We start from the raw sequence: 27,436 nt of genomic DNA on the forward strand, positions 1-27,436 counted from the left end.
CATTTAATGACCCTCCAGTAAAAATATTTCAAGTATTAGAGTTTCCTGACCATACAAATGACTCTGAAATAAAACCTCTGTTTTTCAAAAATTTAAATTCTTTTTTTCAAATGAGAATGAGATGATTCCAGTAAGCTCCCAGTTGCCATATGGAAAATGAGTGGATTAGAATAAGGTGTACAATTAAGAATATGATTTGGGCTGCTGAAGAGATGGTTCAGCAGTCAAAACCACTTACTACTCTTCCAGAGGTCCTAAGTTCAATTCCCAGCAACCACATGGTGGCTCACAACCATCTGTAATGGGATATGATGTTCTCGTGTGTTGTGTCTAAAGATAACGACAGTGTACTCACATAAGATAAATAAATCTTAAAAAAACATATATGAATTGGGAGAAATGTCTGCAGCATCTCTATTCTTCTTTAGAGGGAGATTCATTCTACACAACTCTTCCAGAACAATAACAATGACAGCCACTACTGATAGGACTGTAAGACATAAAATAAAATAAAATAAAATAAAATAAAATAAAATAAAATGAACAGCATACTTTGTTTCAAAAGTTCAAAATAGAGGCATGGTTTAGTATATAGGTGAATTTTGAATGAAAATACTTTTTTATTTAAAATTTTTCATACAGCATATTTTGATCACATTCTCTTTTCCCCACAGATCTTCCCTGACCTACCATGTTCTTTCTCCCAAGGCAAAGAGAAAGAAAGAAAGAAAGAAAGAAAGAGAGAAGAAAGAGAGAAAGAGAGAAAAAGCAGAAAAATTAAAACATAACAAACCAACAAAACCAAAAAAACGCCAAACCAATGTGAAATAAAAAATGCACACACATACAAACACATTCACGAACACACGTACACATTCACACATACACACACTAACGCACATGCTCACACACTCATGAACACAAACATGCACACACACACACACACACACACACACACACACACACACACACACACACGATTCTGTGTTATGTTGGCCAAATGCTCCTAAGTATGGCCTGCCCTGGAGTGTAGCTGACATACTCAGGGTCACTCCATTGGAGAAAACAGATTTCCCTCTCCTAGCAGGTATCCACTGCAAGGAGCTTCTTGGTTAGGAACAGAACTTCCTTTTGTCTGTACTGGGATTTTTGTCCGGTCAGAATGTACACATTGAAGGGAAATACTTTTCATAGCAGCATCTATACCATATGTTTCTATGATGCGCTAACATTTAGAGATGGAATATCTATGGGAAAATCAAGAAGTAGTTAATTATTCACAAGATGTTTCCTTCTGCTCTGAATCACAGCAAATAGAACTGTTGCTATATAAAGGGGTTGTATTTTTCACTACGGAGCACAGAGATCTCTGGTTCGGGCACCTTTTCAGCCTCACTGCTGGCCCACCCACGTTTTCCTCTCCTCCCATGACCTCAAACTTTATTCTAAATGTCTTCTTAAACTTTTTATAATCAAAGGGGAAAAAAAGAAAATTTCTAAGCTATTTGGAATCCAAAGGAAATAGCTATATAAGTACTTTAAAAGTATGTTGCCGTGAATTTATAGCAACTTTGCCCTGATGGAAGGGAAAGCCAGTAGATGAAGATACCTGCATAAGCCGAATCCTTGTAAATAACAGCTGTTACAATCTCACCAGCCCTCCCAACGATTTGGCAATGTTTCTTTCCCTACAAAAGTCGTTTTGTGCGTTAGATCTGAACATCCTCTACTTAAGAAAGACTGCATGCATAATTGATGTAGCCCTCCCTAATCATGTCTGTAACTTTGGGTCAATAGAACACATTAAGAAAGGGGGTGAAATACACAGGAAACCTGATTCCATTAGCTGATAGGATAGGCAGCACATATGAAGCTGATCCAATTAGCTGATAGATGGAAGGGTCACACCTCATTCTGTTACTGGGATTTAAGCATGCTTTGGAACCAACCATTTAAGCGAAGCCCTTTATTTTCCTGCATACCAGATTTTCGTATGTGGTAAAGGCAAAGTAATATAAAAGAGGTGTAAATGGCAAACCCAAACTTCTATACCAAACTCTAAACATAGAGGAATAAAGAAATTCTATTGCCACTTTAAACCATTTATATGATTTGAAGTTTTAATACAATTGGCATTACTTCCTTCAGTTCTATCCCTTTCTAGAAAGTTCTTCTGGGTATTATACTGATATCATACTTCTTGTTGGTAGTTGAGGGGCACGAAAAGCAGTACTAGATAATCTTGGGTGAATCATTACTACAAGTATAACTATACAAACGTGACTTACTTTTATGACACTTGAATTGAAGGCATGTGTCAGTAGGACACCAGTTCCATTAAGAAGTCCAATAAGGGGCTGGAGAGATGGCTCGGCGGTTAAAAGCACTGACTGCTCTTCCAGAGGTCCTGGGTTCAATTCCCAGCAACCACATGGTGGCTCAAAACCATCTGTAATGGGATCTGATGCCCTCTTCTCGTGTGTCTGAAGGCAGCTACAGTGTACTTAGATACATGAAGTAAATAAATAAATCTTTAAGAGAAGGAGAAGGAGAAGGAGAAGGAGAAGGAGAAGGAGAAGGAGAAGGAGAAGGAGAAGGAGAAGGAGAAGGAGAAAAGTCATCCAATAAGGCAGTGCCATTAAGAAGTGTCAACCTTGATGAATCCCTGGGAGCCAGGCATGTTGTGTGTGCTACTGTGTGTAGTAGGTTGGCCTAATGCTGCTTGTATTCTAATGCTAATTTGGGGCCCCCAAGACTGATTACCCCCCAAACAAGAGAGGTGGTATGTAAGACACTGAGTAACCCTGTCCCCAGTTAACTGTGATTGGTAAATAAAGATACCAACAGCCAATAGTTGGGCAGAAAAGACATAGATGGGTTAAGGTTTTGTGGGCTTGGGGAGAGAGGACCATGAGGGAGGAAGGAAGGAAGAAGAGGCAACCATGGAAAAAAAAAAAAGAACATGCAGGAGAGAAGAGAGGAGAGCGGCCATGGGATAAAGAGAGGGGAGCATGATCCCGAGGCTGCCCAATTGGAGCTAAGAGCAGCCCAGATGAAGCATAGTAAGTAATAACTCAGGGTTATCGTTAGGAAATAGATTCTAACAGCATGGAGGATAGGCAGCTGCCCAGCTATTGTGCTACCTCAGACACGTTGTAAATATAAAGGCTGTGTGTGTGTGTGTGTGTGTGTGTGTGTGTGTGTGTGTGTGTTTTATCTGGGAACTCAATAACCAAAGGTGGGGTAGAAACCTGGGGCTGGAATTTTTAATATTTTTTACTACAACTGTGCCACTCCTAAAAGCTATAGCCACAGTGGAGATTTTCCTCCAATCCTGATGGCTTCCCCCACAAGAAAACTACCATATCCCTTAGATTATAGAATGGAAAGACTCTTCAGAAAGGCTTAATAGATTACATTACTCTCAAAGTCATCAGTCAATAGCATATATTTAAACCATTGCACTCAGTGGTTCTGTTGGTGTCTTCTTTTACGAGAAGCCTGGAGAGATGGAGGGACCCAAACACTTAGACCACTTTTTCCATCCAGCATGTGACAGAAGAGCTCTGAGTATCAGAAAAGTGGAAATACAGAGTAATCCATTCTAATGTGTTTGCTTAGCTCTGCGTCATGAGAATAGATTAGTGCTACTCTCAGCCTTGGTTAAAGAAGCTTAGGGTTTTTTTGTTTGTTTGTTTGTTTTTTTAAGATTTATTTAATGTATGTGAGTACACTGTCGATGTCTTCAGACACACCAGAAGAGGGCATCCATTACAGATGGTTGTGAGCCACCATGTGGTTGCTGGCAACTGAACTCAGAACCTCTGCAAGAGCAGTCAGTGCTCTTAACCGCTGAGCCATCTCTCCGGCCCGAGAAGCTTAGTTTTGTAGTAAGAAAAACTCCTAGCTGGTCCAAGTGCTGAGAAGTGACTTTTGAGTCCTCAGTTTTAAAAGGGACACCCGTACCAACTAGGCTCAGGGAAGATCAGATACAGAAATAACATAAAAGTCAGAGAGTAGGGAGGAGGCCATAAAATTCTGTCTTTGAAACACGACACAGGTGCTGGGACTCCTGAACTCACAGCAGAACAAGACTTAGAACCTGGTCAAGCCAGTCAACATTCCAGCACGGATAGACAGTCATGAAGCCCCAACCCTTTGGGCCATTGAAGGCTTCTGGAGGATACGGAGTCATTTCTCTTCAAGAGTGGGGCCACTGGTAGATGACTGTGCTCCAGAGGATGACCCCAACCCGTGTTCATGCAAGCACTACAAACTGAACTCAGACAGTTAGAAAACAAGAAAGAGGACATGAAAGTGGTGTGGGGAAGAAAGGTAGACCATGTCCAAGAGGAGCAGGAGAGGGGATTTGGGAGTGAATATGCTCAAGATACATTGTATACATGTGTGAAACTGTCAACAAGTCAATTTAAAATAGTCTATCTAAACGTCTGTGTAGTCACACATAGACACGCAGCTGTTCCTCCTTTTCTTGTCAGCACCTACCCTGTCAATTGTGTTATGTGTTACTGTGTTAACAATCACCGGGAACAAGAACATCTGGAAGAAATACCGAGGGGCACAGCAAGGAAGTTAGCAACTTGGCAACTGTTTTCATGCAACCTAAGTCGCATGTGCTGATAGGATGAAGGAGAAAGCAGCAGGAGGGTACTTGTTTTCTTCACACAATTCTATGAAAACGTGTGTGTGCATGTGTGTGCGTGTGTGTGTGTGTGTGTGTGTGTGTGTGTGTGTAGGGGGTTAAAGCCTCATTAGGGACAATACTTACAACTGATAAAATACACCTTTTTTTTTCTTTGCAAAAAGGCTTGTCACAAATTTAACACAAATGAAAAGTTACTATGGCTCAATTTTTTTTTTTAACTCTGTTAGAGACTGTTGCTCTCATATAGAAGCCACTAAGAATGATCTGCCTTGGCTATAATAAATTAATAACCCGATAAAGAAACAATTAAAATGAGTGGTTAAAAAAAAAGATTTTAGCCTAATCTTATTTAAATACAGTCTCATTTTTTATGACTTGATCTCATTCCTTTACTACCATTTCTAGAACAGTCAAAGGGCAAAGTCATACTGTGTTTGTTTATTTTTATTTACTGACTTGTATGTTAAAGCAACCTCTTTTAATAATCACTTAATATAAGTTATGTACCATTTGCTAGAGAGAGGAATAATAATGACAAGAAAGGCAGATGTGTTGTCATCGGTTTTGAAAGTTAATGTCTTCTATACTGCATTATGTAGATGCCTTCAGAGTTAAAATATGTAACTACCCAGAAAATGTAATTGCAATAGGAAAAGAAGTCAATCTTTGTAAAAAACGTTGGGAGCAAATTAACTCCAGAGACAAATAGAACTTCTCTGTGGTTAATTTGTTTCTACTCCTAAAGTAATACATATTGATTGTAGAAAATTTGAAAAATGTACAAATGGATACAAAGGAAATAAAATCACCCAGAGGTAAACAATATTAGGATTGTGATCGTTAGAGTCATGTATTATTATACCTCATTATCATAGTAGATATTCATTAAATCTGTCTTCCACTTTTAACTTTAGAATGTTATTCACCACCATTTGTTAAGAAAACACCTCTTTGCCGGGCAGCGGTGGCACATGCCTTTAATCCCAGCACTTAGGAGGCAGAGGCAGGTGGATTTCTGAGTTCCAGGCCAGCCTGGTCTACAGAGTGAGTTCCAGGACAGCCAGGACTACCCACAGAGAAACCCTGTCTCCAGAAAAGGAAAAAAAGGAAAAGAAAACACCTCTTTATACATACACGCCAAAATATAAACATTTCTTCCCTCCAAGAACAATTTGAAAACCAAGTTCTCCTTACCTTGGAAAGAAAAGAGCTTATATTTACGCCTTCTAAGAGTTTGGACTAGAAACACTTGTCTGTGACCTACAGCTTAATAGGATTTAGGACTTAAATGGAACAACCGACTACTGGGCAAAGCCAGATCTTGGGGGCAATGGGTTATTTAAATGGACAAAATTCCCATTTACCAGGCCAACATTTGCTTTTAAAGACTTTAAAATTCTTACTATGCTGTATCCACCAATAATTATCTATTTTAAGATAATTTTCTTCTATCCTATTCAGGACCCTGATAACCCAACCAAATTAGTGCTATCCACCTGTAGCTTTCCTGTCCCAAGATCAAACTGTTACTCTTTCATGGACTAGCAATTAACTGAGCTTTGCTTAATCTATGTGCTGTCTTGTGAAAATGGGAGATGTTGAGCTTGAAGTTCTGATGGATGTATAAGATCTAGAGTAAAACTGGGGTTGAAAAGATGGCTCAGGGCTGGAGAGATGGCTCAGAGGTTAAGAGCACTGACTGCTCTTCCAGAGGTCCTGAGTTCAATTCCCAGCAAACATGTGGTGGCTCACAACCATCTGTAATGGAGTGTGATGCCCTCTTCTGGTGTGTCTGAAAACACCTACAGAGAGAGTATATATATATTAAACAAACAAAATTTTAAAAAAGAAAGAAAAGATTGCTCAGTGGTTAAGAGTATTGGCTACTCTTCTTGAGGACCCAGGTTTGATTCCCAGTACCCACATGATGACCCACAACCATCCTAACTCCACCTCCAGGAGATCTGACTCCCCTCTTCTGGGCTCTTAGCACACGTGGCAAGAAGATGGTGCACATACATACAAGCAGGAAACACATATACAAAATTTAAAAAAATAAATGAATAATAGAATTTTGAAAGAGATCTATAGTGGAATAAAAGAATGTGGTCTTGTAGGATTAGGAGATGACGAAGTTTGGGTCCAAGAACTCAGATAAATATTGATGGATGGTTGAGAAGACTTGTGGTTGGGATAAGTACATCTAAAAACAGAGTCTACGAAATTACCAAGACAGAGGGTTTACAATGTCTACAAGGTTATCAGATAAGGTGTACTATTTAGTTGAACCTCTAGACCTGGAAATGCTTTCATTTGAGTAAAACTTTCCCGTTGATGTGTCAAGAGCATAGGACAGTTGCTCTTCAGCCTGCTCACTGTAGACAATTTGTCCCACTTAAAGAATTATGTGTGACTAGCTCATGGCTGAGAAGGATGACAGGAGTTTGCTCCTGATTTAGTTCGTCTCATTAGGGAACCCTCTCTTATGATCCAGAATATTTGCATACATACAATTTGTCACCAGTCCTCAGAATATTGTACCTCTGGTAGAGAACATAAGGAGGCTTGCTCATGAGGTTTTAATTTGGGGCAAGGATATGCCAGAGCTAGCTCGTCTATACTTCTACCAGAAGGCATATGTGTCCCCTTGACTTTCTTCTAATAAATTAACATTATTGATTCATTTGTTTTTGGCTACCATACATGACAGAATTCTCTAGCCACTTGCATCTAATAATTCTGGAAGCATTTCCTGTTGTTTTAAAAAACATAAATCCCAACCATTTGATCTTTCCAATGAAGACTCCGGAGCCAGATGCTGGGGTAAAAACCTGCTAGCTTAAAGAGGCAGAGAAAGCACCCAGCTGACCTTCCTATTCCACAGAGGAAAAAGCTCCTTTTCCTCCATGGTGTCTTAATTACCATTCAACTCAAAGACCTTCCTTTCTGTGTATTTATGTTCATTCCCTGTGAGCTGGTTGCTTGCTCTGCCTCTTGACCTAGAGTTGATTATACTCAGCTCTTGGATTAAAGGTGTGCTCTAGGGCTGAGCCACACCGTGACAAAGATTTTTCCAGTTCACAATGTTGGGGGTCACAATGTGATCAAATACCCTGCAACAATTCCCCCAGAGCAATTACTTCAATAGTGACTGTCAGTGGGAATATTTAATCTGTTATTTCTTCATCACTTAATAGCCAGACTCCTCAAAGTAAAACTTGCTTTCATTGAATAGTCAGAGTTGTTGTTGTTGCTGTTGTTGTAGTGGTTGTAGTTGTTGTTGTTGTTGTTGTTGTTGTTGTTGTTGTTGTTGTTGTTCTTCTTCTTCTTCTTCTTCTTCTTCTTCTTCTTCCTCTTCCTCTTCCTCTTCCTCTTCCTCTTCCTCTTCCCTTCTCCTCCTCTTCCTCCTCTTCCTCCTCCTCCTCTTCCTCCTTCTTCTTTTCCTCCTCCTCCTTCTCTCTTCTCCCTCCCTCCTGCTCCCCCTAGGGTTTCAGGTACCCTAGGTTGACCTTGACCTCACTATGTAGCAAAAGTTATCTAGAACTTCTTGATCTTCTGCTCCCGCATCCAGTGTGCTGGGTTTAGAGGTGTGCAGTACCAGGCTTTGTTTATTCCACCCTAGACATTGAAACCAGAGCACCTGGAAGCTTTTGTGTTTGGAGTTTCAGAGTGTTGACCTTAATCTGATATCCTTTCTATATTTTCTTCATTTCCCCAAAGGAAGTTGTGCCATTCAAACTGATATGACACTGTAGCGGCCAGTTCTCTTCATTTCCCTCTGAACCTGGTTAACCCGTTCTCTGGATTTCCAAGTATGTTTTAGCATCGTGGCCCCACAATATTATTTGTAATAGCAATAACATATGAGCAACTGACTGATCACTAAAGAGAGAGCTGAATAAATAAGCTGCAATGCAAATGAATACACTAGAGGAGTTTGTAAGAGTCTGAATGGATTTTTAAAATAAAATATTCATTGACGCTGGAGAGGTAGCTTAATGGTTATGAGCATTTGCCGCTCTCCCAGAAGGTAAAAGTTTGGTTCCTAGCACCCAGGCCAGATGCCTCATAATTGTTTGAAACTCCAGCTCCAAGAATTTTATATATCTTCTTGGTCTCCATGGGCACCTGCACTCACGGGCATATACCCAATATGCAGACACACACCTAGACATAATTAAAAGTAATTCTTTTTTTTTTGTTTTTTTTTTTTTGTTTGTTTGTTTGTTTTTTTGAGGCAGGGTTTCTCTGTGTAGCCCTGGCTGTCCTGGAACTCACTTTGTAGACCAGGCTGGCCTCGAACTCAGAAATCCACCTGCCTCCTAAGTGCTAGGATTAAAGGCGTGCGCCACCACCACCCGGCATTAAAAGTAATTCTTAAAATCTTTTAAAATAATACTAATCTATAAAGCATTTTATAATGTTTTCTTTTAGAATGTTTTTTGGTAACTCAGAGGTTAAAAACACTGGCTACTCTTCAGAGGACCTGGGTTCAATTCCCAGCACCCACATGGTAGTTGACAGCCATCTGCAATTCCAGTTCCAGGGAATCTGAAGTCCTCTTCTTTCTTCTTCAGACACCACCTGCACATATGCACAGACAGACATGCAGGCTAAACACCCATACACATACACTAAAAACGAATACATCTTTTTTAAAAAATGATGTCATGTCAGGCAGAGATGTAACATGCCTTTAATCCCAGCAGTCAGAAGGCAGAGGCAGGCAGATCTCTGTGAGTTTGAGGTCAGCCAGGTCTACGATCAAGTTCCAGGAGAGCCAAGACTACACCGAGAAACTCTATCTTAAAAAAAAAAAAAAAAAAAAAAAGGTTGTCAGACAGAAAAGATGGCTCAACCAGTAACGACACTGGTCAGCAAGACAAATGAGGTGCGTTCTATCCCCAAACCCACTTGGTTGAAGAAGAAAACCAATTAAGTTGTTCTCTGACCTCCACATTTGATCATGCACTCCTAGCCTCATGCCAACAAATACATATAAAAAGTCTTTTAATTGTTCTATTAAAAAAATGCCTGCATCTCTTAATTTATTCATTCTAGAAAACTGAAGTCTTTTGTCATTTTACTCTCTCTCCTTTTCAATTGCTAGGAAATAATTTTCAGCTGCTATTATAGACAAGAACAATACTTGTTTCTTGGCTTGTTACAAGATTGTATTTCTGTTCACAAATTCGTCACGGTGTATTACGACGCAAATGAGGTAGCCATGATCAATGGCCGTGGAACTCTAAGATACGATTACAGTGCTTCCCGCTTTGACTGGGAATGACAGATTGTAATTTGGATTACAGAGCTATTACAATTAATTCTAAATTGCCAGCAGTGAACACATTCAAACCTTCTTCGCCCTTCCATTTAGTGAAGCACAAGAGAAAGCATATTGAGGAACACTGAGTCATGAGAAAGGTGTAGGCACTCGTGGAAGAAATGCAACATCCATCGCTGTTAAAATCAACTTTCATGTAATGCTGCTGTTCGGGATTCTTGTCGCACACTATTTCATCAATTTACTTACATGAACCGGTTAATTTGAAGGGAACAATTGCCATAGAGTTTATGAAAATAGTATCATTTTTACAACGAACCAGCTTAAAATATGTCCTTCTTTACATGGGTTTTTGTCACTGAAATGTATTCTTCAGAAAGAGAATCTTAGGGGGGCTGGTGAGATGGCTCAGTGATTAAGAGCACTGACTGCCTCTTCTGAAGGTCATGAGTTCAAATCCCAGCAACCACATGGTGGCTCACAACCATCCGTAATGAGATCTGATGCCCTCTTATGGGTGTCTGAAGACAGCTACAGTGTACTTACATATAATAGATAAATTAAAACCTTTGGGCCGGAGCAAGCAGGGCCCTGGAGTTAAGTGGGGCTTGGAGCAAGTGGGGGCCAGAGCAAGAGGGAGAAGGGAAGGGGAAAAAAGGAGCGAGAGAGACAGAGAGACAGAGAGAGAGAGAGAGAGAGAGAGAGAGAGAGAGAGAATATTAAAAACAAATGAAGAGCTTATGGCCAAAATTATAGAACCTTTGATTAATCATACTTATCGTTTAGCGGGTAACATATAGCTCCATTTGTTTGCATGCCCCAGGCAATATCAGTACTGCATATTTACCTTGAATCATTACCCTGGGACCACTGGAAGTTCCTCTGAGAAAAAAATAATACAATACCATAAAACTCAGACACTCTCTTTCCAGGTACCAGACTTTGCTTTATGAAATTGAAACTGCATCTCAAGAATGACATTTTTTTTCTGCATGGGTTTGAGGCTGTCATGAAGGTAATCATTCTACATACAATTATCCAAAATTGCTCAGTATGCAAGCTCAGAACAAGGATTAAGTTAGCCTTTTGATGGTGAAAAACGAACAGCAGGGTGCCATTGGATAAGAATTAATGTCCAGTGGTGGCACAATCTCCTAATGGGATTTGGGTCCTCTTTCTAATTTACTCTCAGAAAGTAATTTAAGGGTTGAGAGAACTGGTTGATAATTAACCTTTTAAAAACCTTCAAGGAAGAAGAATGTTTCCTTGATTTTCTCAGTAGCTATTCACATCCCATAAAGTAATCATTAAGTATGTAGGCCTTCTTCTCATGTCCCTTCAAGTGTTTTGATTCAATTAATGGTTATAGCTACAAAAAAAGAAAAAAAAAACAATAACAGTGACTGTCACTGGCCCAATACTACTAAAGAGAGCTTAAGCGATTGTTTGAGAGTCTCACTTTTCCACCAGACTTGCTTTTGTTTTATACTGTAGCTATACTGGCTGGTTTTGTATGTCAACTTGACACAAGCTAGAGTTATCACAGAGAAAGGAGCCTCCCTTGAGGAAAGGCCTCCATGAGATCCAGCTGTAAGGCACTTTTTCAATTAGTGATGAGGGGGGAGGTGGTGCCATCCCTGGGCTGTGAGATGTCTTGTGGGTGGTGCCATCCCTGGGCTGGTAGTCTTGGGTTCTATGAGAAAGCAAGCTGAGCAAGCTGGGGGAAGCAAGGTAGTGAGTAACATCCCTCCATGGCCTCTGCATCAGTTCCTGCTTCCTGACCTGCTTGAGTTCCAGTCCTGACTTCCTTTGGTGATGAACACCAATATGGAAGTATAAGCTGAATAAACCCTTTCCTCCCCAACTTGCTTCTTGGTGATGATGTTTGTGGAGGAATAGAAACCCTGACTAAGACAGTAGCCCACTTCATTCCTCAAGGATTACCTATTCTACTTATCTTCAACATTGGCTATTGTTGAGGCCTGCCCCCGACCCCCAGAATAGCTATAGTTATTTTGTTCCATGTCCACCAGCTATTTCATACTGCTGCTATAATATGCCCGCCAGTCATCAATATGGAAAAATAACTTGTCTCAGAACAGGGTCATGCTGACCACATACCCTGCTATGTTCTGTATGTTATAAGGTTCATTAATCTTAAGAAATTCCACAATTATAAGCTTCACATAGGACCTGTCAAATTTTAGGTCAATATGAACTGTTATGTCTAAAATAGCATGAGTCAGGGCTGACCACCAGAAAGAACCTCTAACACCTGTGTATGAGCTCATTGTGGTTTTTTTTTTTTTTCTTCTTGTTTAAGCCTTATAAGCTGGCCCTGAGAAATGTCCAGCATGCAGCTTTCAACTGTTGCCCTGATCAATCAGTCTTTAGGTATGTGCTCAATAAGCCATCCCTGTTTGAGATCTGGGTTCGTCTGGTTTGTGGGGTTACTCCTGAACCCCAACAGCTACAAATTAGGATCATCTGAAAATGTATAAACTATATACAGGTTTTGTTTCTGGTCCTGCCCAGTACTTCTGGGAGTCAGGCACCAATACTGGTCCAGAAGCTTTGACTCTAGAAGTCCAGTGTGTGGCCCAGTGCACCACAGATAGATCTACCTGGCCCAAATGACTCCAGTGCACACTACACACTGAGAGTTGTGCCCTGTGCTCTGTGGGTACTCTTCTTTCCTTTACCAGAATTGACTTACACAGTCATTTGGAACTTACTTTAGCCGTAGAACTCTTGAAGAGATTCTAAAAAACAATATAACGCAAATGGATTAACCATTACTTTAGACACCTCAAACCTTCCTGATCTCACACTCTATTGCTGCGCTCATTGGAGCTCTGGAGTTAAACTGAATTTTAAAACCATTCCTTATGCCTTTCAAGTTATTAAAGCAGTAAGTGATGGCTATTTTTGATTGTCAACTTGCAACTTGATTACATCTGGAATTAACTAAAGCCCAAAATGGCTGGGCACGCGTGTGAGGGATTTTTCTTTTTCTCAGTGAAACAATTTGAAATGGGAAGAACTGTAGAAGAAGTCTGTATGGAAGCTTTGCCTCTCAGATAAAGCCGATTGGCCTATAGCTGAGGCAGGAAATAGGAAACGGAAGTTTCAATAGGAAGAAAGGATGCTGGGAGAGAGTCAGGTCAAGCGAAGAGAATTGGGAATCCTAAGGGTAACAGATGTATGGAACCTGAGCAGAGGTAACCAGCCACATAACAGAACTTAGATTAGAATAAATGGTGAAGTAATTCATGAACTAGCCTGGGAATATGCCTAGCTATACGGCCTAGGTATTTGTACAAAGAACCACTTTGAGTTCTGGATCTTTGAGGTGGGAAGATCCACTGTTAATCCAGATCTTTTGAGGTGGGAAGATCCATTTTTAATCTGGGCCACACCTTCTGTGAGAAGCCTATAAAAGATATGGAAGAAGGAAGCCTGCTTTTCCCTTTGGCTACTTGCTCTTGCTGCCAAAATCAAGTCCATCCCTTCACTGGCACTGGAGCTTACATCTTCATGATTCTGATGTATACTGAAGTCCAGCTGAGACATCCAGCTTTGTGAACTGAGCAACTACTGGATTCTTGGATTTTCTATTGGTGGACAGCCATTGTTGTGTAAGGCCCCCACGAAGGGAGGACCTCACCCAAGCCTCAGGAATTCTCAGCCACCCATTAACTCACAAGACACCGAACTTGATGCAATCAGCAAGAGGTATATTTCGATCAACATGTTGAGGTCAAGACCCGTAGCCCACGCAGGGGCAATGGGGTCTGACCCCGGGACTTTGGAGACAGAGAGAATTTAAAGCCAAAAACCACAACTCAGGAGGGGAACCACAACCCAGGGGGAGTAAGGGAGGGTTATTGGAGAGTACCTGTGGAAAGTCCCAACCCATTATTCAGTTTGTGACAGGGTCTAAGGAACAGTCATGAGGAACATTTTGTATGGGCTATTCTCAAAGAGCCTATTCGTAACCAACCATCTATCTTGTGGTCAGTCAAGTTCCTGAAACACAGAGCTCACGACCAAGCTGACCTGCACTCTTGGTTCTGCTTAGGCTGTTAGGAGTTTTTGAAAAAATTTAACCCTTTCAGTTGGAGTAGCTGGACCACAGCCTGTAGGCCATTCTAATAAATCATATATATCAGACATGTGTGTGTGTGTGTGTGTGTGTGTGTGTGTGTGTGTGTGTATTCAATATATAAGTTCTATTCCTCTAGAAAACTTAGATTAATACAGATACTTGACACCAGAAGGGATTCTGGAATTTTTTAGTATCTGGAATAGGCTTTACAATTTGCCAACACCTACAGTTAAGGAAGTCTCTCCAGTTGCTGAAGTCTTTCCTGGGAACTTGGAGAGTTCTGAAAGCCCATGGTATGAACTATTTTACAAACTTAAGGAAACAAAGACATTTGATTCTCCTCATTTACCAACTGTGAGAGGTAACAGATTGAGGGATTCTGTATGTAAAGCTTTTGACCGTTTGTAGAAAAATAAGGAAGATGCTGCTGCTGCTGCTGCTGCTGCTGCTGCTGCTGCTGCTGCTGCTGCTGGGTGGTTGGTCCTCGCATCTCTGGATAAATTGACATAGGAAGAGAATGAGCTCTGTGATATAATTAATCTACTTCTAGCATTTCAGAACACAGTAAAACTGACAGGCACCAGATGTGCACACACAATCTGGACGGCCCTGGAAAAGCAGCTTCTTTGCAGCAGCTACAGAGCTAAAGCTGTGGAAAATCAAACCCGAAGTCTTCATTCTAAGTTGGCTGAATTACAGCAAATATTCAAGTCCCAGCCTTGGAGGGTGTCCGTAGTTAAAGAAAGGGCATTAACTGGTGAAATGGGAGTCTGTAACTTGGCAGGGAGGTGTGCCATGAACTTTGAACCTCAGATTCTCAAGGGTTTATCGCACCCAAGGAAATCTCCACCCTCAGCAGATGTACTCCTACCCCCTGAAATACTGCTTTTTCCCACCTTTGATTAAGGAAATTAATCCTTCATTGTCTGCTAAACCAGCAGTGACTTTCTCTGAAGGAGATGCCAGCCAACTCAATATTAATATCCCTCACGGCCCACCAACAGTTGCTTCTAGACCTATAACCAGACTTAAGGCATCCATCTTTTAAAAAAATTAAATAAAATCCTAAGTTCTACTTTGATGAATCAAGTGCTCATCCCCCATGTCATTTTCAAATGTCATCAAAATGCTAACATCTACACATCTTTCAGAAGCGAGTAAAAGCTAGACAAACATTCAAGGGAATACAGACAAGAAGCAGCTGTTCAAAATGTCTAGAAAAAAAACAGCTTATGCTGTGTGGATTCTGCCCTCACTAACTCCCCATGCTGTGAGACGCCATCCTGCAGAACAACTTAAGCCTCTCTCAAGCCTTCTGCACATGCTCTTTTATAACTTCAGCAAGTCATTCTTCCCTGTCCCTTATAGCCCTGGAACGTCATACTGACTGTGTGGCACTTCCAACTCTTGTTTGGTTGGTTGGTTTTATCAAGATAAGGTTTCTCTGTGTGACAGCTCTGGCTATTCTGGAACTCACTTTGTAGATCAGGCTGACCTCAAATCCACAGAACCCTGCCTAACTCCGAGTGCTGGGATTAAAGGCGTGCACCGCCATGCCTGGCCTCACTTTCAACTCTTAAAGGAGGCATACGTTTCCAAATGCACTGACTTGAGGATTAAAACCAAGCCATTGAGGGCAGATAACTGAGATTTGGAGTTCTGACTGAAGAGTTCATAGTACCATCAGAACGACTCCTCACTGTGCCTGTCTAGCCCGGAGTTCTTATTTCCTGGTGTGTCCATTGAAATGTCCTAACAGTTCTTTTGACTTTACATATTGTTGGGGTACACTGGATGTAGGTGTGTCTCTGTCCTTCCTCACCTGCCTAAGGCATTCTATGGTTGGCTTTAATAAAGAAAGGGAAGGCAGGACTTTTAGGCTGAGAGAGGGGTCTCTGGGAGAAAAATTGGAGAAGATTTGGTAACAGGACACAGGAAGGAACAGGAGCCTAGACAAGTGGGGGTGGTGGTGGTTAACGAACGGGCCGAGTGGCAGTTGTGGACTATAAAATCAAATTAATTAAAGATCATTGAGGGGTAGCCTTGCTATAGTGCCTATGCTTTTTTTTTTTTTGCTTTTTTTTATTGGATATTTTATTTACATTTCAGATGCAATCCCCTTTCCCCATTTCCCCTCCCTAGAAAACCCCTATCCCATGCCCCTTTTTCCTTTTTGCTTTTATACAATTTTTTAAAATATTAATCAAAGGCTTTATAAGTTTGGTAATGCTCAATCAGAAGTGTAACCTAATACCCAACCTAGATATATCAACTATCTTTGACTGGTGGACACACATAAACATCTGCCTCCATGTCCCCCCCCTCTTTTTCTCTCTCTCATCACCTAGCTTCTCCTCTCCTTCTTCTCCTCCTCTCCTTACTCCTTCTCTTCCTCTCCGTACTCCTCCCACCTTAGCTCCTCCTACATATCACCCTTCCTGTTAAAATAAAGCTTTTCTCTCAAAATACAATTAGAACATAATTATGCCAATTTGTACCAGTGAGGTACAAGATAGTCCTAATACCCAGTCCATCATTTTGTTGACTAACCAGAACCTCTGTCATCTCTCCTAACTAAAACACTTAGTTCTGAACCTGGCTTTTTTCTTGGCTTTAGAATGAATGTCAGCTGAAGACCATCCACTCAAATCTTTTCTCTCAAAGTAAATAGCCAGGATTGGCTATAAGACTATAAGTTTTCAACCCCGTCAGAAATCCAGAATGACTGAGTTAACTGAAATTATGGGAAGCACAAAGCATAGCTTCTAAAACTTAGCCAATTTATAGAGTCCACTGAATATCTGGACAGTCCCTATACTACAAAATGTTGAAACATCTGATCTTCAGCCTTCTGGCCCAGGATTATCTGACAGACCTTAGCGACACAGAATTATACTTTTATAAATTATAATAAGTCTCTTGTCATTATTTGGGAGCTGTGGGGCGGAGGTTCCAAGAAAGTCTGGCAATAACATGTACTGTGATTTGCCTAGAATATCCTATGGAAAGTGTCAAATTATAGATGTCCCATTTAGAGCCGAGCACCCCAGACTCTTATTCGCTGTGATCTACCAGTTGTGTGTTCTGCATTCATCATCATCTAACGCAAAGAGAGGCCTCCTTGTGGTGAGCTGAGAGATGGATTGATCTGTGGGTATAAACAAAATGCCTTTGATGTCAGCACTTGGGAGGCAGAGTCAAGATCTCTGTCTGTGAGCTCAAGGTTATAGTGAGTTCCAGGCCAGTCAGGGCTACAAAATGATAGATCATATATATATGAAACAACTACAACAACATAGGACAGTTTACTAATATGTCTATTTAGCAGAGTAACGGTATAGATTTTTCCCTAGGACCCATGACAGCTGGTCACAGTATTGACCCAGTTAAGAAGTACTAGGCATGAGTTGACTCTCATGTGGCCTTAAGTCTACCCAGAAAGTAACTGGTTACTCCCATGCCATTTTTGTCACAGTTGCACCACTGGGCACATCTGGCCAGGGCACTCATTACTGTAGTTCGCAGGGCCCACAGTTGGCTAAGGCTGTTGGTTACTCTTCCATCTGGTAGCATGAACAGGACATTCCAGGACTATAAAGCTAGCTAGTAAAGACGGCAATTCCAGGTCAGTACCAACCTGACTTTTCCGTGCTCTATCGCACAACTGTGTGGTCTTTAGCAATAGTTACTTACCATCAAGTTCTGGAGAGTAACCAAACACGATAACAATAGTCTGTAAGGTTTGGGGGAGGGCATCTGTGACCTCACTGACCAACAGCCTGAAAAGATACAGCTCACACTTGGCACTGGCCTTGAACTTGCTATCTACCAAAGCCCAATCTAAACAAGTCAGCCTCAGGCCACATACCCAAAATAAACAATCCAGGCTTTTGCTAGCCTAGCACCTAAAACTAAAACCTAATCTCCTAATGCTGAAAAATTATCTATACCAATTGTCCAGTTAAGGAACATATTCAGGGGCTGGAGAGATGGCTCAGCAGTTAAGAGCACCGATTGCTCTTCCAGAGGTCCTGAGTTCAATTTCCATCTGTGGGGAGCCGACAGAAGGCGGCTATCATCCTTGCAGCCATCTTGAGCCATATACCCTGACAAGAGACTTGTTTTCAACAACCCACAACAGCTGAGCACACGCTGATAACATTTTGTTTTATATACCCAGGATTTTCCTTTGGGTATGTGTGATTTAAAGGTGTGGCTTAAAGGTGTGACTTGAGAAGTCAGACTTATAAAAGGTAAGAGGCAGACAGAAGAGGGACTGGAAACTTGGAACTTGGAGGCACTAGGGACTAAGAACTAGGGACTAGGAACTCGTGACTTGGGACTTGGACTAGGAACAAGAAACTTGGAAAGAGGAGAAGAGAGACTTGAAGAATAAACGGGACTGAATCACACTCTGTCTGGTCTCCATTCTTCGTGTTCACCCTCACTCTCTCTCTTGCTGAACCCTGACCCTCAGACTGGAGCAGCAGTATGAGCCAGGACAATTTAGCCCCCAAAGCTTGGGGCAGTGTGGGCTCTAACAATTTTGGTCCCCAAGCTTTTGGCAGTGCAGGCTCCAACATTTGGCAGAGCGGTCCGCAACACCCAGCAACCACATGGTGCATGGTGGCTCACAATCATCTGTAATGCTATCCAATTTCCTCTTCTGGTGTGTCTGAAGACAGTGACAGTGTACTCATATAAATAAAATATATAATTCTTTTTTTTTTTAAAAAAAAAATAGGAACATATTCAGGTTGTAAAAGAGCAATCTGACTCAACAGGGTTGTGGTCCTGCTTTTTCCAAGATGAACCATTTCCCCACCCAGGAGATTGCCAGTCCTCCGAAGGTCTTGTTCTTACCAGTTTTCTCCTTAGAAGACTTACACATTTTGAAAGATTTAATGAGATCATTAAAATAATTTACCATTTTTCAATTAGTAAGAACGAAGATGAGCAAGTTCTCAGTAACTAGCTCCTAGAAGGCATTAAAAAACAAAACAAAACAAAACAAAATAAAACTATTGTTACTGCAGTTCCTTACCCAAAGAACAAACACTTGCATAGCAAGTATTATATGCAGAGCCATCCCCTCAGCTCCTTAAGGGTATCATATATATATATATATATATATATATATATATATATATATATGTGTGTGTGTGTGTGTGTGTGTGTGTGTGTGTGTGTGTGTGTGTATGTGTGTGTGTGTATACATATATATGTAATGTATGTATATGTACACATGTCTATATGCATACATATGTATATGTATACATATATATGTATGTATGTATATCAGATTTATTTCTATTTTATGTTCATTGGTGTTTTGCCTATGTGAGGGTCTCAGAAGCCCTGGAACTGGAGTTACAGTTGTGAGCTTTCATATGGGTGCTGGGAACTGAACCCAGGTCCTCTAGAAGAGCAGTCAGTGCTCTTAACTGCTGAGCCATCTCTGCAGCCCAAGAAACATCTTTTAAAACAGAAAAAAAAAAACCAAAACAAAGAAACAAAAGCCCCCACCATGGCTGGTTTTGTTCTAGAGCTGGAGTCTCATGCAGCTCTAGTCTGGTGTTTAACACTATAGAGCCAAGAATGGCTTTGAAATTCTGATCCTTACTGTCAAGATGGCTTGGGCGTGGGGGTGCAGGTGATGCCACTGGCTGCCAACCCTGATGACCTGAGTTTAGTCGCCAGTACTCACATGGTGAAAGGTACGGACTTGTGCAGGCCATTCTCTGACCTCCACATGGGCACCATCATGTGCATGTATGTGTATACGTGTATATATGTGGACACTTGTGCACAATTAAAACAAAAACTCTGATCCTCTTGTTCTGTCTCAAGTGTGCTGGGATGTGTGCCTAGTTTAAATGATATTGGGGATCAAACCCAGGACAATGTCTATGCTAAGCAAGCACTTTACCACTGGACCAAATAAACCTACTTCTGTTTTTTGAGACAGACTTGTCTTGGTCTCAGAGCAGTCTTCCATCTTCCTGCTAGGATTAGTGTACTGCTGTGCCTGGCTGGATTTTTTAAAGTTGTGTTTCTTCTAGGTTTAAAAAGTATCCACAAACTTAAGATGAAACTGATATTTAAACAAGCAAGATAATTGTTTCCTTACTGTAGCCACAAAATTTGGAAAAGCCATTGGAACCAAGAATGACCCTCTTGAATCTAGAAAAACGACTTTATTCTAATGTCTCAAAGAGTATTGTCTGCAGGACTTCAAAAACCAACATTCTTCCCAGAACTGAATGTTGGGGTGTACACCTACGATCCCAGCGCTCAGGCAGAGAACACAGAGACCATAATCAAAAAGAAAAAAAAAATCTGTCTATCTTTACCTCGAACTTGTGATCAGTTTTACTAATATTCTATTTATTTCCGTCCCCAGAAGTTTGGTACATTTTCATCACATAGAATACAGGTGCATGGATAATCTCATATCCACAGGCGTGTATCTCAGACCATGAATAATAGTTTTTAATTCCCATCTAAAACAAGGAGAAAGTAAATGAATTCGGCTGAGCCCCTTGTTGTGTGTACACTACACACAGGGCAGGCATTCAAGCGAAAAGGACAGGGGTCGGTTATTTGGATTTTTAAACATCTTTAGCAGGATACAAGGAAACAGCCATTGTCACGCATCTGCTCTCTGTTTCCACTAAACAATACATTTGCTTTGTCTTGAGCACACACATTGTGTCTAACGCTCACATGACCCATAGCCTTGTCAACTGCGGTGCTCCCCCAGAAGGGAAAGCAAGCATAACTCAGACTGAACTGACGCAGGTACACAGTTCACAGACACACTCTCCTTACCCAACCGTTTCCACAGGGAATGACACCAACTCTGACTCTGTGTTTCCAGAATACTTTTAAAACTTGACTTACATAAAACATCCTGAGAATCAGGTGAGTACACTTTGAATTCCTGAGGTGCCACTGGTAACTTTTTCAAAAGCGCAGCTCCTGATGGCTCTCAGGAAGCTGGTCACGTGAGGGTGGAACTGGACATCGGGTAGAAGCCGCACTCAGGAAATCAACCTTATAAAGTACAGAAGATAGAAATGTGAGACAAAGCCGAGCGGTGGTGGCGCACGCCTTTAATCCCAGCACTTGGGAGGCAGAGGCAAGCAGATTTCTGAGTTCGAGGTCAGCCTGGTCTACAAAGTGAGTTCCAGGACAGCCAGGGCTACACAGAGAAACCCTGTCTCGAAAAGAAAAAAAAAAAAAGAAAGAAAGAAAGAAATGTGAGACAAGCCAACCAAACCGTCTATTACTGCTTAGAGGTAAGAAGGTGGGAAAGAGAAATCTTACGAGGTGGCTTTTGCCTTTTACTTTGTATTAAAGGCACGGGCCAAACAGGGGCACCGTGAAGTCCGACTTCAGGAGCGCTAAGAGTAACACACTCGTCTTCGCTTACCCTCTACTCTTCCCCCATCAACTATACTTGCCCTTTCCCCCTTCGAGTAAAACCATATTCCAAGGAAACCCTAGGCCCAAAGTCATGAACTGCAACTGAATTGTAGGCAGTTTCTAGATTCCTGATTCACAAGCTTAAAGGAAACACTTGAGCAGCCACTTCCATTAAAATCGTATGCCAATGAGATTCTTTTGGGGAGGGTTTCCGGACTCAAAAGCTATCGGAAAAAATATATAAACAAACACCCAAAGAGGTGTGGGAGAAAATGAGGGTTGCAGAGATGGCTCAGTGGTGAAAGGATCGCTCATCCGAGGGCCTGGGGTTTAGTTCCCAGCACCCACATAGTGGTTCACAATTGTGCACCTGTAACTCCAGTCCCAGGGCATTCGAAGCCCTCCTCTGGTATCTGAAGGCATCAGGTATGAACGTGGTGCAGACCCACGTGCAGGCATAATACCCATACACATAAAAAAAGTTTAAAAAATGAAAACATCACTTACTGAAGATTACTGAAGGCACACTGGTAAGAGAAAAACACAAGCTGCAAAACGTATGTAAACAACTATGCATGTAAACACATAGCTAATGGGATCTGAGTGTGTACTAACCATCAGTACTGAGTGTGTACTAACCACTTGGGAGCTTGTATCAGCGGTTCTTCCACATTAGCTCTGGTTATTTTTTCCCTTAAAATGTACAATTTACATAACTAAATATAAAACTAGAATTCTTACATTTCAAGTATATATACATATGTGTGTGTGTTTATATATATATTCATATACATTATAAAACAACTTTGTGGAGTTTTATCTTGCGCTTCACCATTCATCGGTCTTGCCCTGTTGAAATGGAAATAAAGCAAGCACATGAGCTTGATCAAGAGCCAGAAATATCAAAATGAAAAGAACTGGTACACTGGTATCGAAGGCCATTTAGAGCCCACCTCTATCATACAGCGTTCAGAGAATGGAGGGCTGAGGGAGGGGAGGTATCACACAGCCCAGGTTGGCTGTTCTAGGGAAGGACCCGGGTCTGATTCCCAGCCAGCACCCACACGATTCCCACCACTGGTTACCGTCTGTAACTCCAGTTCCAGAGCTGACAGGCTCTTTTGACCTGCATGGGCACCAGGCATGCACGTGGTACACGGACATACATGGCAAACCACTCATACACATTTGAAAACAAACTTCAAGAGAGAGCGAGGTGTGTGGCAAGACTGTTCATAGTAGGCCTGCTGTTCTCCAGACCCCATCGTGGGAGGAGAGAACTGATTCCTATACAAGTGCTTTGGTACACAGGTGTCCACAAAAAATATACACAAAACAAGCAAATAAATGCAAGAATACTGAAAAAAAAAAAAAAAAAAAAAAAACAGCTGTAGAGGTGGTATAGAGGTGGATCCCAGGGCTTTTCTGTGAGATGGTACACACATCCTGCCTAAGCACGAGCAATGTTCAGGGTCTATCAAACTCAAAAGTATCTGTTTAGAAGACACACATTTCTGCTTGAGACAGGGACCGCTCGAAAGAATTCATAATTTGGGGGTCAGGGACGCTCAGCTGAAGCATTAGCCTAGCATACGCAAAACTCCAGGTCTGATCCCTCCTCAGCGCCACACAAACTGAGTGTGTGGTGCATAGAGGTTCAGGCAGGAAGATCCAGAGGAATTCAAGGTCATCCTCAGCTACACACAAAGTTTAGGGCAATTTTTTTTTTTTACTTCAATATTATAATGCTAAAATGCAATCAGAAAAATTACGCTCAAATTTGTAACCCACTGGCTTTCTTAAAAAAAAGAGAAAGGCCATCGAATCCAAGGCATAATAAATGTTGCATGTGTGGTCCATAACACCAAATGTATTACTCTGTTACAGGTGGCAATGAACAACAGCAACGTTGTAGCATCTGCTGAAACCAAGTACCGGCAACTCAGTGAACTAGCCGTTTAACGATGGAAACCCAGGCAATGCATTTTGTAAGTTAGGAGAGTGTAAAGATTTACTCCGGCAGTCCCTTCAGACTCTTCTGAGTCTCTCTGCGATCTTCCTATCGCTCACTGCTATCTACAGTCTTCCTAGACAGTCTCTAGATTCAGAATGGTCACGAAGAAGTCAAAAGAAAAGGAACAAAGCAAACTGTGTCAAGTGATAATATAATTTACCTTTGCAAATGGCACCCACATCATCTACAAATAAATATTGAAGACTCATGGTATAGAAGCCTGACAGCATTTATAAAACAGAAAATGATAAACTATATACTAAAAGAAATAGTATCATAATCTACTTTGTAAAATGCTCTAATTATTTGACACATAATGTGTATCTTGCCTTATCTAGAAACTTCAAGAATTGCCATGTATTTGTCAACGTGATTATAAACATTATTGGGGTATAGAGTTCTATTTCCTCAACTTTATCTTTTATTACTGGAAACTAGAGAGAGAAGGAAGGAAGGGAGGAGGGGCAGGGGTGGAGGGAGGGAGGGGAAGAAACACCATTGTTCTTTAACACCAAAAAAGGAAAATTAAACTAAAAAAAGAAAAGCAATAATTTAGAGCTAATATGTAAAAAAAAAAAGGATAACGATACAGTAACAATCATGATTTTAGGTTATTCTTAGGAGACACTACAAACACAACAGGCATGTATTTCATAGAACATGGTACTCTTTTTTTTTTTTTTTTTTCAGATTAGTTTACCCCCCCCCAAACTGTTGCTAAATACAGTTTAAAAAGCATTCTTCTTCTTCCACAATCATAGAGCAAACCAAGCAGCAGGATACCAATTACAGAAACAGTGACTGCATACTTTAACAATGATAGCAATGAGTGTCTCAGACTGGCTTTCAGAGATGGGACAGAGAGATATATATATACACACACACTTGTGGAGAGGTTTCCCCCTCCCCACAACCCCAACATGTTTTGTGCCTTTTCCTGGGAGCACAGCTGTTAGGAATGCAGAGATGTAACAGAAGGAAGACAGTACCAGGCAAACCCTATCTTAGTCTACCATCGCCTTGTCTTCCCTTATACATGCCCTCGGCAGACGGTTCTGGCCAGTTTCCTTTTGCCTCATTTAACTTAAAATCTTCCATGCTTCATAGCACAGCAGGTACCCCGTGTCGCTTATCTTTGTGTGTGTGTGAGAGAGAGAGAGAGAGAGAGAGAGAGAGAGAGGCGAGAGAGGTGAGGGGGTAAAGCACAACATGGAGGAGGTTTCTACCCCAGCAACGATTACCTGCGACCTCACAGCAGAGGCTCCTATGTGAAACTGACACAACTGCACGTCAAAAACTCCAGTCCAGCCTTCTGATGGTCAAGTTTAACTTATTTTAACTTCATCTCTACTCTAGAAACAGTATTCTATTCCAATGTGGAGACTATATTTCCTATCTCCAACAGTACTATTGGCAGCAGTCCTTACTCCTGAAAAGGCTGGAGGGTAGGAACAAATGTTCCAGTGACCCATGCTTCCTGCTGCCCCTTAAGCCCCTGCACAGACACCAACTTCACAAGAAACCAAGGCTGGCACAGTGCAGTCAGCTCGTAATGGACCACAGCTGTAGCTCATTCTCCTGACTCCTTCCACTCTGTCATTAGGCACACAGCAAAGAGGTCCGCATTTTTAATTTGGCAAGGTCAGTAAGTAAGTAAGTAAAACTAAAAGGAGGGCTCAAAGAACACAAAGCTAAGTTCAGTTCCTATACATAGTTAAACTGGGAGCCGTTCACCTTTCAGCATATTTGAGAAGGTGTAAGCTACTCCTAAGACTCTGGTAGCATTCGCTCAGTGACCATCACCTCCTCGTATCTTCAGAGATGCTTACTAACTGCATTACTGTATTCTACTTCCTACAAGAAGGGAATCCAGGAACCATTCCATCTCATCTTACACACATTTACTAATTTTCCAAGCATGACAGAAATGGGAATATATATATATATGTTTTAACAAGAACAATTTATGTTAGTTTCCACAATCTGTTTTTTTTTCTGTGAGCAGTGCCTGATTCTTTTCTAAATGAACACATTTCAGTCCAATGCTAAAGAAAAAAAATCTAATGTGGGACTAATTGCAAAACAAACAAGATTATGATTTTATAATAAAATCTTTCCAGTGTTTGCTGTAACTGCGTTACAAAATGCTTCTTCCCATAGAGACTCAGGAAAACTCTTACAAAATGAAATAGAGCTTTCTATATTCATTTCTGACAAGCAATAACCAAAAAAATGTCCTCACAAGGGACCCAGGAATGCCACCTCGGGAGCATAAAGTACCACTCATGTTCTGCATGAATAAGCCTTGGTCAGAGGCTACTACAGGAGCTCTCTTCTCAGGCCAGGGAGCCCATCTCCTTGAAAGTCCTACAGAAGACTTGAGTTGATGCAGAAATGAAACTTGGCAAGCATCACTCAAATTCTTCTAAGGTAACCATTCTAAAACAACATTGGCAGAAGGAGTCTTGTTTAATAATAATAAAAAGGCAAATGCTGCTTTTGGATCACTGGGACATACAGAGGCAAAGAGAAAGAAAGAAAGAAAAGAAAATGAAACAGAGAAAAAGGGGAAAGTGACAACAGCAGTAAGTCAGGTAAAGTATGTGTACATTTAAGCACGTGTGTTCACGTGAAGACAAGTGAGGCGCGATGAGCGTTATAACAGAGTCAAAAGCTTAGGTGTTTATCACCAACGGTTAATTCACCTTACAGTCATCAATAAGACAATTGTATATATTTTTGCACCTTGCGCTTGTAAAAGCAGATAAAATATTTAATATGTAATTTACAATGTATTTTACCAGCTCAGCATATAGGATGTTTAAAGATTATATCAAAGTAGTAGACAGTTAGGGGCCTGTGCAAACCCTGCAAAAATAGAACTTCACGTATCTGCTAATCAAAGAACAAAAACAAAAACAGTATGCTGTTTAGAAGTGATTCAATTCAAACTACCACAAAATACAAAGGACTGCAAAAATGTATACCATTCCAACATCATATATAAGTTATTAAATAAAGATCTGATTTAAAAGAATATAAATGAAGCCTTTAAGTAGGTCTTTTCTACATGCATATTATTCCTCATTAAAGAAAAAAATATGTAAAAAGGCCATTGGTAATTGCTTTGTTAACATTTGTAGAAAATGCCAATTCTCTGGTCACAAACTCCACTAAGTTTAGCACTTAAGGTCTCTGCAGTGTTATAAACGTAATTGAAAATACTGTTAATTCTATAACTCCATTGGTAAAATGATGTGACTTGGAATATGGCAGTCTTCATGTTGAGGGCAATGATCCACAGTTCTGTTTTGTTTTGAGTTTCACAGGCGTGAGCAGTTATCCGGAAGAACAGCACCCTCCGCTGCCGCTCTGAGCTTGAGGTTCGTCATCGATGATCTGCACGCCGCGCCTGGCAGCCCCGGCCTGACTCGAGCCATTGCCTTTTGCCCTCTCATCCACCTGGGCTGTTTCTATCATTCCTGAAACAGAGAGCAAAGGTGAGTGGACCACACCCTGGGGTCTCTCTACAATTCAAGTCAGCTGGCAGAGCTGACTTCACATCAGTAGTCTCTCAAAGGCACACACTGAATGCTGTGACTACTCAGGAAAACAGCTTTAAAATCCAGAGTGTACAAAGTCTAACACTGAGTGCTACAACAGCCACAAAGAGAGTGACAGAGGAGAACGGCTGTTTTTACGTTTGAATAACCACTGTGTACACCAGTGTACTCCTCGAGATTTCCCAAAACTATCAGAAACAGGTAATGTTCAACTTATTTCTAGTGCTAGAAGATTAAATTTAGGGTATAGGTCTTATTTAAGAAAATGATATTTGGGGGGTAGAGAGATGGTTCAGCAGTTAAAACCACTTACTACTCTTCCAGAGGTCCTAAGTTCAATTCCCAGCAATCACATGGTGGCTCACAAGCA

General features: G+C 41.1%; 1 protein-coding gene across 1 annotated transcript in view; it reads right to left on the bottom strand.

Annotated features, from left to right (window-relative positions):
• Positions 1–23,637: 23,637 nt before the first annotated feature.
• Positions 23,638–27,436, bottom strand: part of Rab21 (RAB21, member RAS oncogene family) — a 28,690-nt gene continuing 24,891 nt past the window's right edge. Inside the window, exon 7 of the mRNA XM_076920247.1 lies at positions 23,638–26,985. Coding sequence (XP_076776362.1) covers positions 26,843–26,985 — 143 coding nt within the window. The 3' untranslated portion in view covers positions 23,638–26,842. The remainder of the gene's footprint in view (positions 26,986–27,436) is intronic.

This window comes from Arvicanthis niloticus, chromosome 22 (genome assembly GCF_011762505.2).
Source record: "Arvicanthis niloticus isolate mArvNil1 chromosome 22, mArvNil1.pat.X, whole genome shotgun sequence".
NCBI classification, from domain to species: Eukaryota; Metazoa; Chordata; class Mammalia; order Rodentia; family Muridae; genus Arvicanthis; species Arvicanthis niloticus.